At 40.9% G+C, this 18039-nt stretch overlaps 1 protein-coding gene across 5 annotated transcripts in view; it reads right to left on the reverse strand.

Annotated features, from left to right (window-relative positions):
• Nucleotides 1-18039, reverse strand: part of WWP2 (WW domain containing E3 ubiquitin protein ligase 2) — a 128958-nt gene that overhangs the window by 103106 nt on the left and 7813 nt on the right. For 4 of the 5 annotated variants that reach the window (XM_045533361.1, XM_045533362.1, XM_045533364.1 and 1 more), the window contains exon 2: nt 6455-6539. In XM_045533361.1, the coding sequence (XP_045389317.1) occupies nt 6455-6524 (70 nt within the window). In that variant the 5' untranslated portion in view covers nt 6525-6539. Of the gene's footprint in view, nt 1-6454; nt 6540-14899; nt 14927-18039 lie in introns of those variants that run through there. The other variant, XM_045533363.1, reaches the window with a different exon arrangement.

Here is an 18039-nt window from a genome sequence, read left to right on the forward strand (position 1 = left end):
CTGGTTGTTTCTTTGAAAAAAATTAACTTTGTTTTGTCCTGATTCTAAAAACTTTTAAGTTTTTTCTCTTCTTTCCAGCTCCTCTCTCCAAAAACTTTTTAAAGAAATATGAGTATATAAAAAAATATGAAGTATAAGAAAAAAATCACTCCTAATCTGAAACCATTGGGATAATTACTGTTAATTATTACCAATTTATCACTGGTAAATCTCCTTTCAGACTTTCAACTTTTATTTCCTCAATTCTTTAAAAATTCTTCTCCCCTCAAAATCCATCTTAAATGACTGCAATCTAAGCCTATAGTATGGATATGTTAACTATTCTTTCATTGTTAAAAAGAGTGCTTATAATTTTTTGCTCTGGGAAAACTACCCTGAATGTATACGTTTGCATGCATTTCTTGAGTATTCCTCTAAACGATATAAACATTTTTAAAAGTTCTTAAAACTGTTTAATTCCTTTCCAAAAAAGGTAAACCCAGCTGCCTCCCATTAGTAAACTGGACTAGATCCACTTCACCAAACACTGCAGAGCGTTGAATACTCTATTTCACTTTTCGCAAATCACACAGGTAAAAATAAAATAGTATAAAGAGAATAGCTAAGATTTAATGAGCACTTAATATAGACACTATGCCATGTACACATGATCTACTTGACTCCTCGCAACAGACCCATGAGGCAGGGAATATATTATCACCCCTGGCTTACCAGGGAGGAAATAGGCTTGAGAAGCAAGGTTGTTGCCCCAGGCTACCCAGCTAGGGAGCTACGAGCCACAATGTGTACCCAGCCAGCCCAACTCCACACCATGCTGCGTGTTGCTATCAAACTTTGCTTATTTGTTCTATTGCTGTTATTCTATTACTAGTGAGGTTGAATATGTTTTCCATGTGCTTGCTAGCGAACTGCATTTCCTTTTCGGCTCCTAGCCTTCATGTGGCGGCATTTTCCAAGTTACTTTGGGCCCAGCAAGCCAAAGACACACAGAGCACAAAGCTAAGCAAGGATTACAGCCGAGAGCTAGACAAGTATCCTCATGTCACGTGTATTACCTATAGTGGAAATTCCAGGTCCCAGGAAAAAACACATCTAGACATCTTTGGACCTGTGTCCCAAATCCAAGGATGATGTCCCTTGCCCATAATGGCAAGACTACTCTAGCCTGAGCTCCTCTCTGTTGGATATCAGCAAACCTCTCCCTCCCAGGCCCCTCCGACAGTCCTATCATGGCCCGCAACTTGGCAAAGACCAAATCCACCTCCAGATTGTTTTTTTGTAACAGCTATCTTCCCCAGGCCCCAAAGGAACTGTAGGAAAGAAGCCAAGAAGCAAAAAAACATTTGTGGCTAAGATTCAGAAGCAACAAGGGATGGTTCTAAGAATAAAGCTTTGTGGCCCTGAGGCATGGCCCAGAGCAGGAAAATGAGGGACAGTTCTTTATACGTGGACTGAAGTTAACTGAGGCCACCTGGCGGTGAGAGAGTAGATCTGCATGCCTTTTACTTAAAAAAAAAAAAAAAAAAAACAGGGACTATACACCGTTGGACAGGACGGTTTGGCTTACGATTTTTCCACAGTGTGATGGTGCAATAAGGCAGCAGAAACCATACTTTGAATTCTGAATTTTGGTTTTTTCCCAGACTAGCCATCTGCGCTGTGGTACTGGGCAGCAGCAGCGAACTGCAGCTCCCGGTCAGCCACTCTATCACGGGGGCAAACAACTGACACTGTTCGTACTCTATACTATGTTGCCAGATGATTTTGCCCAAGTGTAGGCTAATGTAAGTCTTCTGAGCACATTTAAGGTGGGCTAGGCTGGCTGGAACCGTAGCTCACATTTGTAACCCCAGCACTTCAGAGGCCAAGGCGGGAGGATTGCTTGAGGCCAGGAGTTCAAGACCAGCCTGGACAACATAACAATACCCTGTCTCTACAAAAAATAAAAGAAATTAGCCAGGCACAGTGGTGCCCGGACTGTAGTCCCTGCCCAGCTACTCAGGAGGCTGAGGTGGGAGGGTCCCTTGAGCTCAGGATTTTGAGGTTGTAGTGAGCTGGGATCACACTGCTACACTCCAGCCTGGGCCACAGAGCAAGACCCTCTAAACAAAATAAATAAATACATAAAAAGTAGCCTAGGCTAAGCTACAATGTTCAGTGGGGGTAGGTATATTGAATGCATTTTCAATTTATGATATTTTCAACTTATGGGTTTTTCAGGATGGAACTCCACTGTAAGTCAAGAAGTATCTGTATTTATCATTAGAGACCTATAATTTTGAGCTAGACGATCTCTTTCAAATGAACAAATTCAAACACTTTATTTCGTAGTTGGGCCAACTAAGATTCAGAAAGGTGAAATAACTTATCCCAAGTCACAGAGCGAGTCAGAGAAGAGCTAAGACTGGAACCAAGTCTCCCAGCTCCTAGGCCATGTCAACTCTCCCATCATGTATGCTTTTTGTTGCCCTGTAGCTTTTTTTCTTAGAATTCTTTTTTTTTTTAATTTTTAAAATTTTGATATGATTTCAGACTTACAGAAAACTTGCAAGAATAATACAAAGAATTCCTCAGTTACCCAATATTAACTTTTGACTCTATTTGCTTTATTATAATTTTTTTCCCCTAACTCAAATTTTGTCAACTGTCCTATCAACATCCATCACAGCAAAAAAGAAAAGAAAAATTTTTTCTGGTCCAGGACCCAAGGTAGGATCACATGTTACATTCCGTAGTCTTATTTTGAAGTTTCCAATCTATAGAAAAGTTGAAACAATAGAACAACAAATATTTAAATACTCTTTACCAATTGTTATTTTGCCACATTTATTTCTTGTTCTATGTGTATGTCTATCTCAGCACTATCCAAGAGAATTTCTACGGTGATGAAAATGTTCTATATCTGCGCTGTCGAAAACATTGCTATGAGACACATGTTGCTATTGAGCACCTGAAATATGACTAGCACAAATGAGGATATGAATTTTAAGTTTTATCTAATGTTAATTAAAATGTAAATAGTTCTATGTGGCTACAGGGACTACCCTACTGGACAGCACAGACTATAACATACGTCATCTATATGTAGGTATGTATGTATGTATATGTATGTATGTATACACACAGTTTTTGGAAAACCATTTGAAAGCAAGTTGTAGACATCATGACAGATTAGCCCTAAACGCCTTCAGAATGCAACTCCGAAGAATAAGGACATTGTCCCACCCAACCACACCACCATTATTATGATTATCTAAAAAAATTAGTCACTCCCTCTATCATCTGCTATCCAGTCACCATCCTAATTTCCCAAATTGTTGCCAACATATTTTTACAGCTGCTTTTTCCCACAATCCAGGATCCAATCAAAATACACAAAATGCATGTGGCCATTGTCTCCATAATCTTCTAAAATCTAGAACACCTTCCCCTTGTTTTCCATGACAATAATTTTGAAGACTTCTACCAGCTGTTTTATAGAATGTGCCAAATTCTGCATTTTTCTGATTGTTTCCTTATGATTAGATTCACTTTAAATATTTTTGTCCAGAATACTACATAAGTTACGTTGCGTACCTCTTATTGTATACAGTAGGCTGTCCTCCTATTGGGATGCTACGTTCAAGTCCTTGGTTAATGTGGAGTCAGCCAGGTCTCTCCACTGTAAAGATATATTTTTTCCGTCTATAATTTATATTAATAGCTAATCAGCGGGGTGATATTTTGAATATCTCTTATTCTTAAAAAACAAGCCAAAATATGTCTTCCATTGCCCATGGAAGTAAAAAAGAAAAAAAAGCCAAAATAAAGGCCTCAAGATATGAGCAACTTTATCTAGAAAGTCTATTCACTGTTTCATGAAATATAAATGCCAGTTTATTATACATGGAATCATGTCTTCCCATAGAACATAGCTTTTAAAGTCAACAAGTAAGGCAAAAATCACATAATACCAAAATTACACCCTTACAAAGCTCTTAGGAAAGCACCACAATAGAGACTGGCATGTTGTCTTTCAATAGGCTCCAAACAGCCTGCTTTTTGCTTTGTTAGGCTGTATTTTTCAGTGTTCAATTTTTCACTGTTTCTTGAGTTAAATACCAAATAAAATAGCTGGCTTATGTTTAAGGGCCTTGATGTATTTCAATATGTACCTTAAAACTCTAGGATCACACTGTGGATGGCACAAGGGAACTGAGGCAAACAGAAGGCACTACATAATGACACCCCCCACATCACACTACCAGCTCTCTCAATGCAATGCCCGGGAAAAAGAACCACACATGCTATTTAAATTGTTGTTTCTCTCTTTCTCTTTCTCCCCCATTTTCCTGGATGGTATTGTCAAATCTCTGCAGGTTAAATGCACATATAGTGAGATCTACCTGTATTATCAAGTTAGCTCTTTCCACACCAGTAAGAAAATGTACCTTGAGGAAAGGCAACAGGGAAACCTTTAGAAATAAGTGTGTTCCTGAACAATATGATCCCAAGACAGGTACCCCAGGATGTTACCAGAGTCCGTGGGCAGGCTTCTGCTTTGACCTATGCTTACTAATTATTAGTTAAGGTAGTCCCAAGTTCAAAGCCAAATCAGTTCACTTTAACCCATCTCCCTCCTCAAAAGAGCTGGAGCTGCCATGAGACTCCAAGAAAAATAACTAAAATGTTTCAAGACTACAAAAAAAAAAAAATCAATAACAATAGGAAACAGGCAAAGAATATGAACATACAATCCAAAGAAGAGGAAATATAAACTTCCCCTAAATATACGACAACCATCATTATGGTTCACTCTTGAACAACACAGCTTTGAACTTTCAGTGTGCACTTACATGTAGATTTTCTTCCACCTCTGCCGCACCTGAGACTGTAAGACCAACCCCTCCTCTCCCCACCTACTCCTCAGCCTACTTAATGTGAAGACCATGAGGATAAAGATCTTTATTACTTTATTATAAGAAGACAGGATATAATACACATAACATAAAAATACGTGTTAATCGACTATGTAATCGGTAAGGCTTCCGGTCAACAGTAGGCTAATGATAGTTAAGTTTTGAGGGGTCAAAAGTTAGACGCAGATTTTCAACTGCACAGGGCATCCCTAACCCCCATGCTGTTCCAAGGGTCAACTGTATAACTAAAGAAGTGGGAAATAAAACTACACTGAGAAAACAAGCTTTTACCAATCAGATCGGCAAAAATAAAAAGTCTGACAACACATCGTACTGGTAAAGTCATGGGGAAACAGGCACTCTCGTACATTGCAAGAAGAGTATTTCTTCCAAGGAACACAATCTGGCTCTCAAAATTATAAAAATTCATCCCCTTGGATGTATCTTGGAAGCAACACACAAGAAACAGATAATATCATTTCCTCCAAGCAGGGACTCGGAAGGGCAAGAATTTTGAACCAGGAAAGAATTTTAAATGAGTAACAGTTATATTTCAAAAATACTAATGGGAGGCCCAGGCGCGGTGGCTCACGCCTGTAATCCTAGCACTCTGGGAGGGCAAGGCGGGTGGATCATTTGAGCTCACGAGTTCGAGACCAGCCTGAACAAGAGCGAGACCCTGTCTCTACTACAAAAAATAGAAAGAAATTATTTGGACAACTAAAAATATATACAAAAAATTAGCCGGGCATGGTGGTGCACGCCTGTAGTACCAGCTACTCGGGAGGCTGAGGCAGGAGGATCACTTGAGCCCAGGAGTTTGAGGTTGCTGTGAGCTAGGCTGATGCCACAGCACTCTAGTCTGGGCAACAGAGTGAGACTCTGTCTCAAAAAAAAAAAGATTTTAACAAGAACACTGACTGCTGCGTGACTAACGGGCTAAAGGAAGGTAAGGAACAGAGCGGCAGACAGGCTGGGAGGCTACTGTCTTAATACAGGGTGAAGATGATGACAGCTTGGACTAGGCTGAGACCATAGGGGTGGGGAGAAATGGCAGATGTCAGATACATTTTCAAGACAGAGCCAACCAGATTTCCTAGTAGGTTGAATACAAGACATGAGAAAGAAAAGTCAGGAGCTCAGTTATAGCCATGTTAAATTTACATGTTTACCAAACATTCAAGTGGAAGCAACAAGTTGGCTACTGGATATAAGAATCAGGAGTTCAGAGGAAAAGCCCAGAGGGAGTGACCTTATACTGGTGGCATTTAAAGCCACACGTTGGATGATTTCACCTAGGGAGTGAGTGTAGACAGAAAAGAACCCTCAGGCATAAAGAAATCACTATTTCAGACAATTTTAGCCTAAATTTCCTTTTTTCCTTTTTCTTCGAGTTATTTTCTTTCATCTTCAAGAGTTCCAGCTACAATATGACAATCCTATGAGGATGAATAGTTACACTGGTAAGCTATTTCACAAAATTTGGCTCGCCAGGTGTGGTATAATTCCACCTCTTCCCCACAGATACGGGAAACGATTTACACAGTGCCACTCACCTTTCAAAGTAAGCTGAGACTTCTCGAAAGGCAGGGCCACTCCTGCCCGGCTGGAGCTGGCAGATGCCATAGCATCACCATGAACCTGCAAGACAAACAGAGCAGCGGGTTTAGAGACTATGTGATAAGAAGGCTGAGTAACTGAACTCAATTTTAATATTTAAGTTTAAAGAAACAGAGGCAAGAAAACATAAACATCCAAGAAACTATGACCACCCTACTTCAGGCAGGGTATTGTCTGTCTTCTGATGACCCTAGAAACTGAATAGGTCTTGGATGGTGTAGCAAGGACACAGGACTGTTACATGTTATAACAAAGTCTAGAGGAGGGCATGGCTAATACAACATCTCCAAAAAGAAAATCACAGCTTAACAACAAAAAGACAATCTAGTATGTTACATGAGAGTCTCTGGCCCAATGAATAGAGTTTGATAGTAATCCTTGCTACCAGTATCATGTAAAAAAAAGAAAAAGAAAAAAAAAAAGACAACTAATCCAATTTTTAAATAGGTAAAAGATCTGAATAGACATTTGTCCAAAGAAGACACCCAAATGGCTAATTAGCACACTAAAAGATTCTCAACATTAGCCATCAGATAGCCCTGTCTCCATATCTTGACTAGAAGCAGAAATCTATCTTGCATTTTGAATGGATCTTTTATTCATATGTGATTTTGGAACATCATTATTTGTCATTTGGAAAATATTCGTTCAATGAGTTATGCAGATATGCCAAATGTTGGCACATTTCATTATATAATATAAAAAAATGGTATTTGTGAATGTCACCACTGACTTCATCAGACAAGTCTTTAAGCATCAGGAAGCTGTTAAGCTCTTGGTGGTAAAATAAGTGTTCCAAAATTCTAATTTCACTGAAAAACTCATATTTTAAGCCGGCTATCGAGGCACATGCCTGTCGTCCCAGCTACTCAGGAGGCTGAGATGGGAGGATCGCTTGAGCCCAGGAGTTCAATACCAGCCTGCGCAACACAGAGAGACCCCATCTCAAACAAAAAAAAAAAACAACCCAGAATCCAAAAAAACTCATATTTATCATTGGCAGCAAATACAGTCAGTGATTTTCCTCGAAGTGTCAGGCTCACTTCATTCACTTTCAAGAAAATGTCTGGCAAATATACAACTCTAGTAATGTTCATTTGTCTACTAGTTGTTTTCTTTAAATAGAAATGGTATTTCACCAAATAAGCAACTAATCCAGCTCTCAATCCAAACAACCGTACAAGTGCTTTCTCTCAACACTGTCAGACTTCAACGTGCAGCAGAGGAACTTGGGGAGTATTTCCCATTTCAACATACAGAGTATTAGAAAGAATAAGCTGGCGCAGTGGCTCATGCCTGTAATCCTAGCACTCTGGGAGGCCGAGGCGGGAGGATGGCTCGAGGTCAGGAGTTCGAGACCAGCCTGAGCAAGAGTGAGACCCCGTCTCTACTAAAAAAAATAGAAAGAAATGATCTGGACAGCTAAAAATATATATAGAAAAAAAATTAGCCAGGCATGGTGGCACATGTCTGCAGTCCCAGCTACTTGAGAGGCTGAGGCAGAAGGATTCCTTAAGCCCAGGAGTTTGAGGTTGCTGTGAGCTTGACACCACGGCACTCTAGCCCAGGCAACAGGGCGAGACTCTGTCTCAAAAAAAATAAAATAAAAAAAAAAGAGAAAGAATGTGCTCAGGAGTCAGGACTTCACCCAATTAATAAACTTTACTGCTTCATCAAGGATACTCTTACATGAAAGTGGCTTTTTCTTTTCTTTTTATTGAGAGTGTTTGTGGTGAAGAACACCATGGCAACAGCACAGCCTGCTTCGTGCTAGCCCCGACAGCTTTGCCCACCTTTGTTTTTGCACCACGAGTGCAAATGGCATCACGGTGAAAAGGCAAATAAAGAATTTGTGTTATTAGGAAAATAGTTTTGACCTTGCAGAAGCCTAGACGAGTCTCAGAAGCCTCCAGATAGATCCCTGAGGATCATACTTGAGAAGTGCTGCTGTAAAAATACTGTAAAATTCCTGTTCTAGTCAACATCATTAATACCTTCTTTCATTCTACAGGTATGTGACCTCTCCCCAACTGCCTATTTTATTTTACGTTTTTGTTTTTTTTTTTTTTAAGAGACAGGGTCTCGCTATATTGCCCAGGCTGGAGCACCGTGGCTACTCACAGGTGCGATCATAGCTCACTGTAGCCTTGAACTCCTGGGCACAAGCAATCCTCCCACCTGGGCCTCCTGAGTAGCTGGGACTACAGGTGCCTGCCACTGAGCCTAGCACCTGATTTCCCATTTTAAAGAGCTGTTCAGCCCTAAAACATGGTTATTAACTCACCATGTTACTCCAAGAATAGAAGCCCTTTATATGAGAATTAAATGTAGCTACAGCTAAGTATTAATAATATTGATTTTGACATTTTCCGTAGCTAAAGTCAAACAGTTTTACGTTTTAAGATTTTTAGTGGGCTAATCAGTCTGTGATTCTCCCCATGTATACATGTTAAATAAACTTCTATACCAAAAAGAAAAGATTTTTAGTAAAACAAAACAGAATTTGCCTTATTTGTAAGATACATCCAGTTTCCAAAAAGATGTAAAGTAGCTAGTTTTTTCTGGCCTAGTCTGTAACAGGCATTTCACTTCAGTGGAAACCTCTGAAACCATTACTTAGAGCAAAAGGAATATAAAACCAAAGCTCTTCCTACCAAGGTCTCAAATGACCTCTGCGTTACTAAATCCAATGGTGACTCTCAGTCCTCCTACAGGACTACCCTATTGGCGGCATCTGACACAAATGATCACCCTTTCGTCCCGAACCCTTTCTTCCCTTGGCTTCCAGGATACCGTACCTGCCTGATCCCCTGCCAGCCTCCCAGGCTGCCAGCCTCGGGCTTCTTTGGGAGCTCCTTCCCCGTCCTCAACCGCTAGCCATCAGTGTCCCACACCTCAGGCCTTACACCTCTTCTCTTGGCTATCTCGGCCTGTCTTGGGCTTTAGATCTCATCTATCAGCTGACAATCCCAAATTCAGGTGTCCGGTAGGATCCTCAGCCTTGAACCTCAGACTCTCAGATCCACTGGCCTATTGACCAAGTGAGCTTCTGATATTCCCCTCCATCCTGCTCCCCAGTCTTCCCCAGATTAGCTCGTGACAACTCCTTCCACCCAGTGGTGAGGGCCAACACTCTGGGACTTATCCTTACCTCCCCTTTCCTCCTCACATCCTACATCCAATCTGTCAATAAACTTGGTGGTTCTACCTTTAAATATTCCCAAGTTAAGGACGGGTGCAGTGGCTCACGCCTGTAATCCTAGCACTGTGGGAGGCCGAGGCAGGTGGATCGTTTGAGCTCAGGAGTTCGAGACCGGCCTGAGCAAGAGCAAGACCCCATCTCTACTAAAAATACAAAGAAATTATATGGACAGCTAAAAATATATATAGAAAAATTAGCCAGACATGGTGGCGCATGCCTGTAATCCCAGCTACTCGGGAGGCTGAGGCAGGAGGATCACTTGAGCCCAGGAGTTTGAGGTTGCTGTGAGCTAGGCTGATGCCACGGCACTCTAGCCCGGGCAACAGAGTGAGACTCTGTCTCAAAAAAAAAAAAAATATATATATATATATATATATATATATATATATATATATTTCCAAGTTCAACCCCCTTAACACCTGTACTGTCACTCTATCACCTGGATTATTGCTTTTTCTGCTTCTGCCCTTTGCCCCTTTCAATCTAAACTCTAAATTCAGCACCGTCGTTTTTTAAATTATACATAAGTCAGATCATGGCACTCTGATATCCAAAACCATCCGGCAGTTTCCATCTGCTTGGATTGAATGTGTCCCCCAAAGTTCATGTACTGGCAACTTAATCCCCAATTCAACAGTGTTAAGAGGTGGGACTTTTAAGAGGTGATTAACAGATTAATGTCATTACAGCAGGTGTGGGTTCATTATCTCAAGAGTGGGCTCGTTATAAAAGCGAGTTTGGCCCCCTCTCGTTCCCTCGCCCTTCCGACTTCCACAGGGGATAATGCAGCACGAAGGCCCTTGCCAGGATGTGGGCCCCTTGACCTTGGACTTCCCAGCCTCCAGAACTGTAAGAAATAAATCTCTGTTCTTTATAAATCACCCAGTCTCTGCTATTGTTATAGCAGCACAAACAGACTAAGACACAGTCTAACACAGTGAAAGCCAAAGTCCTTAAAATGACCTTTAACAGCCTAAGCAATATGCTCCTCCCACTTCCACACACTACTCTGACCTCATCGGCCACTTCCCTCCCCGCTCTGTCCCCACACACCCACCCCCGTGAACACGCAGACATGCTCCCACCTCTGTCTTTGCATTCTACCCCCTCGTCTAGAATGCTGTCCCTCTAGCTGTTCACATACAGGGCTTATTCCCCAACTGCCTTCAGGCATTGACTCAAAAGTCTCTTTCTTAAGGGGCCTTCCTTCCCTTTTTCACTTTTTGGCCTTTATCACTGCATGCTACATACTATATTTATTTACTGTATTTATTGCCTATCTCCCTCCACTAGAAGGTAAGTTCCTAGAGGGCCACAATGTCTGTCTCACCTGTTAGCCCTGCAGCCCTAGTGTCTAGAATGGTACCTGGCTCTTAGTAGGAACTCCAGAAATACTGAATGAATGAATGAACTTGAACATCAATTTTCTGAAATTTAAAAAGATGATGTGTTGACTCCCTTGGACTAAATGTGTTTTGGTGAACCAATAAAAGACAAACTCTCCTTGCTACCCATCAGATTAGAAAGAGATGAGAAATCTGACAGGAAGTGTTAGTGAGAAGTCTCACACACTTCTGCACAAGGTGCACATTAGATGGCACCTGACCACCTCCCATAGAGTTAATGACACATATATTGTACCCCCAGGATTCTACTCCCAGGCATTTATGAGAGGAAAATTCTCCAACAAACACAGAAGAAGCCATGTTTAAGGATGTTCATGAGAGCGATGTTTGTAATAGCAAAACATTGTAAACAACCTAAATATCTATCAATGGGAAAATAGATAAATTGTGATATATTTCTAAAATGGAATGGTATATAGTAACTGAAATATATGAATTCAAGCCACATGTACAAATCCCAAACTGTAATGCCAAGGGACAAAAAAACAAACAAAAAAAAGCAAGTGGCAGCCTAAGTACAGTACGATGCCATTGGTATACACTTGAACTTACACAAAACAACGCATATGCTGCCTGGGACACACAAATGTAGTAAAAGTATAAAAGCATGGACAGGAAGGAACCATCCCAAGTTCGGAACAAAATTTCCCTCTTGGGTAGGGGAGGAGGAGGCAGGGGATTGGAGTGAGGAGAGAGACCAAGGGAATGCCAACTGTCTCTACAACAGTTTATCTTTTAAAGAAAAAAGTTCCAGAGCAAATATGGCAAAATGTTCATATTCATTAAGTCCAGATGGTGGTTTTTACGACTTTTTGTTATCTTAGTCTCTGAACCATTTCATATGTTTGATCTTCTTCATAATTGAACAATAATTTTAAGGGAAAAAAGATCATATCTTGAGTAATGAAAGGAAGATTAATGATTATAAATTAAGCCTCAGGGCTTTTAGTAACTGGCATTAAAACACTAAAAGCTGGAAATCCATTATTTATAGACTTTACAAATAAAAGAATATTTTCAAAATCTTTACGTCTACTGGGACTCTTTCTTTCCTAAGGCAACTCAACTCTCGGTAGTTTTTGAACTAGCTTGTTCTCCTGAGTTTTAGCTGTTTTTAGCCTTTAGTCTTAACTCTTAGAGAATGAAACCTGAAGCCCCCACATGGCCTATTAAATGAGAGAAAGACCAAATCTCTTGATCTACACTTCATGGCCCCAAAACTAAATCAATGGGATGCATTCTAAAGAAGCCTTGGAAGGAACAAAGCCAACTGGGAAAAACAGGGTAGATACCACCACCAAGGATTCTTTCTGCAATGTCTTTCACACTGACAGCCCTTTGTTTACTAACAGTGATCCATGATGTTATTGGAGCTTTGTCTGGAGTTCCAGATCCAATTAGCAAGATACCACCCTGACATTATACAAGGTAGGTATTTTGAATCGTAAAACCTTTGCAATTTATGTATAAAGAAAAATAACCCTAACTGCAGAAGTTAAGAAAGATTCCATCCCAGTCCAAGTACTTTAAACCTATTAGTTTTTGCCTCAGGGTCCCATCTCATACATGGTTCCTAATGTGCATTAGGTCCAAATTCCCAGAATTTACACTATACCCGTCTCACCAACACAAGTAGATGACTTTGTACACGTACTCAAGTAATTTTTCCCCTGCTAATAGCAACAGAAAGTATTTGCATCCAAATTACTCCCCAAAAAAACGAGTTAGCGTAAGTCTGGGGCACACAGGGGGAAGAGGGAAAACAATGTTTAAAATATAACCAACAGTTACACATACACAAAGAATTTCATTATTGAAGGGAGTAATGGATTTATTGGGAGGGGGAAGAGGAAGTCAAAACTTCGCCCTTTACTAAATCTGGTAGATTTACCCAAATTTCTCAAAAAAAGAAAATGCAAGTAACAGATTTTGTCTGAATTTACCCTCTACATAAATATTGACAAGCATTTTATTTATTTGTTGTTGTTGTTTGAGAGTCCCGTTCTGTTGCCCCAGGTAGAGTGCAGTGGCATCATCACAGCTCACTGCAACTTCAAACTCCTGACTTCAAGCGATCCTCCCACTTCAGCCTCCCAGAGTGCTAAGATTACAGGCATGAGCCAGCACTCCTGGCCTTTGACAAGCATTTTAAAAAATAAAATATAAACTTATAGAGTAGAAAATATAGAAGTACATCATAAATAAAGGAAAGCATTATTTCACAAAACAGTTTTTCAGGTAAATGTATTTTACATAAACATGTCTACTGGGTTACTATATAAAATGTACATCTCACTAAATGTTATAGTCAAAAGCTTAAGAACAACTGGTGCATAACAATCCCATTTTAGGTAGCATTTTAGATGAGAGAGACACTCACAAACACTGCAGATCCCAATAAGCAGACACTAAATTGGGGACTAACTTCACTCAGAGAAAGGTCATCAGTTTATTACCATTTTAAATCTGAGAAATTTCCCACATCTAGATAAAACAATTTCTAGGGCTTAAAGGCATTCATTCAATCATTCAACAAGTATTTATTGGGCCTCTGTTATGTACTGTGTACTGTATTTGGTGCTAGTGACATACTGGTGAATAAAATAGGGAAAAAAAAATAGTAAATCCTGCCCTACAAGGTTCTGGTAAAGAACCAAGAAAGATCTCCTCCCAGCTCTGGTAGTAACCAGAGTGAACTACCCAATTCCAGCCCCTTCTAACTTCCCTGTCTCACTTAACAGGAGAAAAACAGCCAACTCTAATGAAAGTCACAGCCCAGGGACACAGGCCCACTGAGAGACTGAGACTTCAACATGAGGTTATAAAATACTTGCCCTCCCACACACTTCGCCAACGGGGCTCCAGTATAATAACAGGGAATTTACAGCTGAAAGAGCTGAAAGGCTCACACTCTATTTAAGAAGGAGTTTCTAGGGAAGACCAAAGGTAACGGGAGACAAAAACAAGGACACTAGAGGAATGTGAAGCCTCTGGGGCCCACACTTACAGCAATCATTAAACACAGACCAACTCCTAGCCAGATTAACATTAAACCCCATACTAAAGCCCTATTTACCTACTACCCAATGCAGCATGTCTAGCTGTCACTGCAAAATTACAAGGCAAGAAGAAACACGGTGAAATAGAGACAAAGCAAGAATCGGAGCCAGACTCAGATAGGACACATTTTAATTATCTAACTAGGAATTCAAAATAAGTATGATTAATATGTTAAGAGCTCTAATGCAAAAAGTAGACAACAGGCAAAACAGATGGGTAATGCAAGCAGAGATACAGAAACTGTAAGAAAGAATCAAAAGAAAATGCTACAAATCACAAACAATGTAACAGAAACAAACAATGCCTTGATGAGTTCATCAGTAGACGGGACATGGCTGATGGGGTCCAGGACACGATACCCCGAAATATGACACCTTGGCATTTGAGAAAACAGCAGAAGCAATAAGGTCATTAAACACTCTCACCTTCCACCCTTAACCCCTGAAGCAGGTCATAAAACCTAGTAAAGATTTTCTGACCACCCCTGAAGTAGATCAAAAAAACCCTCATTTAAGAGGTGCTCTCCCTATACCCCTAGGAAAGGAACATCCTTATCTCTGGACACACAGGGACACAGAGAAAAATCTGAACAAATAGGCCTTGTTAAGTTCCCCCTAGTTCATTACCATTAGATCATACCCCTTTTGTCCAATCATATTTGTCCACAACTGTCCACTCTTCATCAAACCTAAGCATAAAACACACAAGTTTACCTGTTTTTTCAGGTCTTCATTTCCTTATGATGGCTCCCATGTCATGTAAAATTTATATTAAATAAATTTGCATGCTTTCTTCTCATCAACCTTTCTTTTGTTCTAGGGGCCTCAGCCATGAACACAGGATGAGTGACAAAAAGATATTTCCCCTTCCCTACGTAACCAAGGAAAGAATCAGTGAGCTTGAAGATACGTCAATAGAAACTTCCCAAATTGATATGCAAAGAGAAAGCAGAATGGAAATAAAAACAGAACATCCAAGAACTGCGGGACAATTTCAGAAGTTGCAAAATACACATAATTGGAATACCAGAAGAAGACAAACAACACGTCACAGAAGAAATATCTGAAGTAAGCCGGGCACAATGGCTCACACCTGTAATTCCAGCACTTTGGGAGGCCCAGTGGGGAGAATTGCTTAAGATCAGGAGTTAGAGACCAGCCTGAGCAAGAGCCAGACTCTCTATTAAAAAATAGAAAAATTAGCTGGGCATGGTGGTGAGCGCCTAGAGTCCCAGCTACTCAGGAGGCTGAGGCAGGAAGATCACTTGAGCCCAAGACTTTGAGGCTCCTGTGAGCTATGATTGTGCCACTGTACTCCTGGTTCAGCTGTGAATAGCACTTATAATCATAATAGTATAAACAACTTAATCAAACATTGCAACATGGTTGTAATCAGAAAATGGAGCCTCCGTCTTACGGAGACTGGCCAGGAAGAGAGTTACATCCTCATCTTCCATGATTCAAAGACAATAGATAAAACGGACAAGGGAAGAAATTAACAGTATAAGGATGTCATTTGAAAATATAAAAGTCAATACCAGACAAGAGCTAAAATAGTTAAAAGTCATTGACACTAAGGAACAAGAGCCAAGAATAAAAAGGGACAGAGCAAGGAACTGCTGTTGCACTATAAGCCTTGTGATTCTATTTGACTTTCTAACTATGTCCATGTATCATTTGGGGCATAAATAAAATTTAAATTGAAAAAAGAAAAGCCTTCTTTTCAACCCAGGTCATAGAAAGATACCCTTACTTCATTTTAATTAGAGCACACCCTGTCTACATTCAATTTGTGTAGTGGGTTGAACTGTGGCCCCCACAAAGCTAAGTCCTAAGCCCCCAGGAACTGCAAATGTGATAGTATTTGGAATAGCATCTTTACAGGTGTAATTAAGTTAGGGAATCTCAAGATTCGTGCATCCTGGATTTCAGGTAGTCGTAGTATCCTTAAAAGAGACAGAGGGGAGAACACAGAGCAGCAGGGGAGGACATGAGAGGACAGAGAATGAAAGAATGCATCCCAAGCCAAGGAACACTGAAGCCACCACAAGATGGAAGAGGCAAAGAATTCTCCCCCGGAGCCTTTGGAAGGATCCAGCCCTGTTGACACCTTGATTTCAGATTTCTAGCCTCCAGAACTGTGAAACAATGAATCTGTCGTTTTAAGCCACTCAAGTTTGCCGTAATTTGTTACACAAATTAGGAACAGGACACTAATACAATTAGTGACAAAGGCTATAGAAAATGTGGATTTCAACTGACCTCAGAATGAAACTGGCAGCCCTTCGCATATGGGCAGCACACCCTCGGGATGCCCAACTCCCACACCCACCTGCACCCAGACCCCCAGGTCAGCTTCCCTTTAGAAATAACCGCTGCAGTCACAGATGCATGGTCTTGCTGACATTTGTGTTTGTTTCTTAATTATGATTCCAGATACAAAACAAAAATCCTAAATGTATCATCCTGCTTTATTTCATTACAAAGAAAACGAGTATTTTTCATGGTCCGCTTTAAAATAATTCGTTGATGCCACTACTAACACAACAGTTGATTAGCTTTTGAATTTGGGAATGAAGTGCCTAGTCTAATGAAAAGTGACAGAATGAAGCAAGACGGGCTATCTCAGAAGACTAGCAGGTGGCCAATGTCTGTTCTTCACACAGAAGACAGATAGCTTTTCCCTTTGCTTTCCTTTTCAGCTTTGCTGGGCCCTTCCTTCTCTCCAATGTCTTCCTTTTCCGTCCTCTGAGGTAGACACACCCCCGGCCCTGCATGGACACCACTGTTGGGCTCATCTCCAAAAGAGGAGTTGTCCCTGCACTCAGAGTTAGACGGTAGCATGACCTGAACTACGAGCTTCCAGGGCTCATCAGCTCTGCACTGAAGGGAACGGATAGTGGCCTTACTGTGAGGTACAGATTGGCAGCGCTAACCGCAGGAAAAGAGCAGAGGGGAGGCGAAAATGAGGAGGCCAATGAGCATCTGGAACCAAACCCTCAATAGCCAGAACTTGAGGTTAGGGACATCTCCAGGCCAGGAGCATGTGCAGAAACTAGGAGCTCATGACCAAAGGTAACCTTTCCCCCATGAACATACATTAGCATAGTAAAAATCACACCCACCCGCACCATGACAGTTTACAAATGCCACAGCAACCCCTGGAAGTTACCCTAGAAGGATAAAATTGGGGACAGCCCTTAGCTCCAAGAACTCTCCACCCTTTTCCCAGGAAAATAATGAATATTCTGCCCACCACTTAGCATTTCGTAAGATGTAGACATAAAAGAAGTGTGTCAAGACCCCAGGGTCTTCTCCACTCCCGGAGACAGACCCATTTCCCCTCCGGAAACATACTTTCACTTTGTATGCTTGAAGCCTGCAATCAAAGCTGCTTGTATGCAATACTAAGTGTCTGTCATCACTGCGTGGCACCAGCCCTGCTTGTGACTTTTCCAAGCAAGGAGCCAAAGAACCAGGACAGCAACTCTCCAAAACAAACACACCTGACATTACACCTTTACGTTTAAATAAGAAACTCTAAAAAAAAAAAAAAAAAAAAGTTGCTGAGCACAGTGGTACACACCTGTAGTCCCTTGAGCCCAGGAGTTGGAGGCTGCAGTGAACTGTGATCGCACCTGTGAATAGCCACTGCACTCCAGCCTGGGCAACACAGCGAGACCGTCTCTATTAAATTAGTTAATAAATTAAAAACTTTTTAAAAACCCAGCTTTCCTTGCCTATAATCCACTGGCTGTTAGAAGAGAAGACGCTATTAGCTAGGGCAATAATTCTAGAGTCCGTCTCATTAGAACAATTAAGCATTTTGCAGGTCCATCTACTGGTTTGGAGTT

The sequence above is a fragment of the Lemur catta genome, chromosome 20 (assembly GCF_020740605.2).
Source record: "Lemur catta isolate mLemCat1 chromosome 20, mLemCat1.pri, whole genome shotgun sequence".
Classification (NCBI taxonomy): domain Eukaryota; kingdom Metazoa; phylum Chordata; class Mammalia; order Primates; family Lemuridae; genus Lemur; species Lemur catta.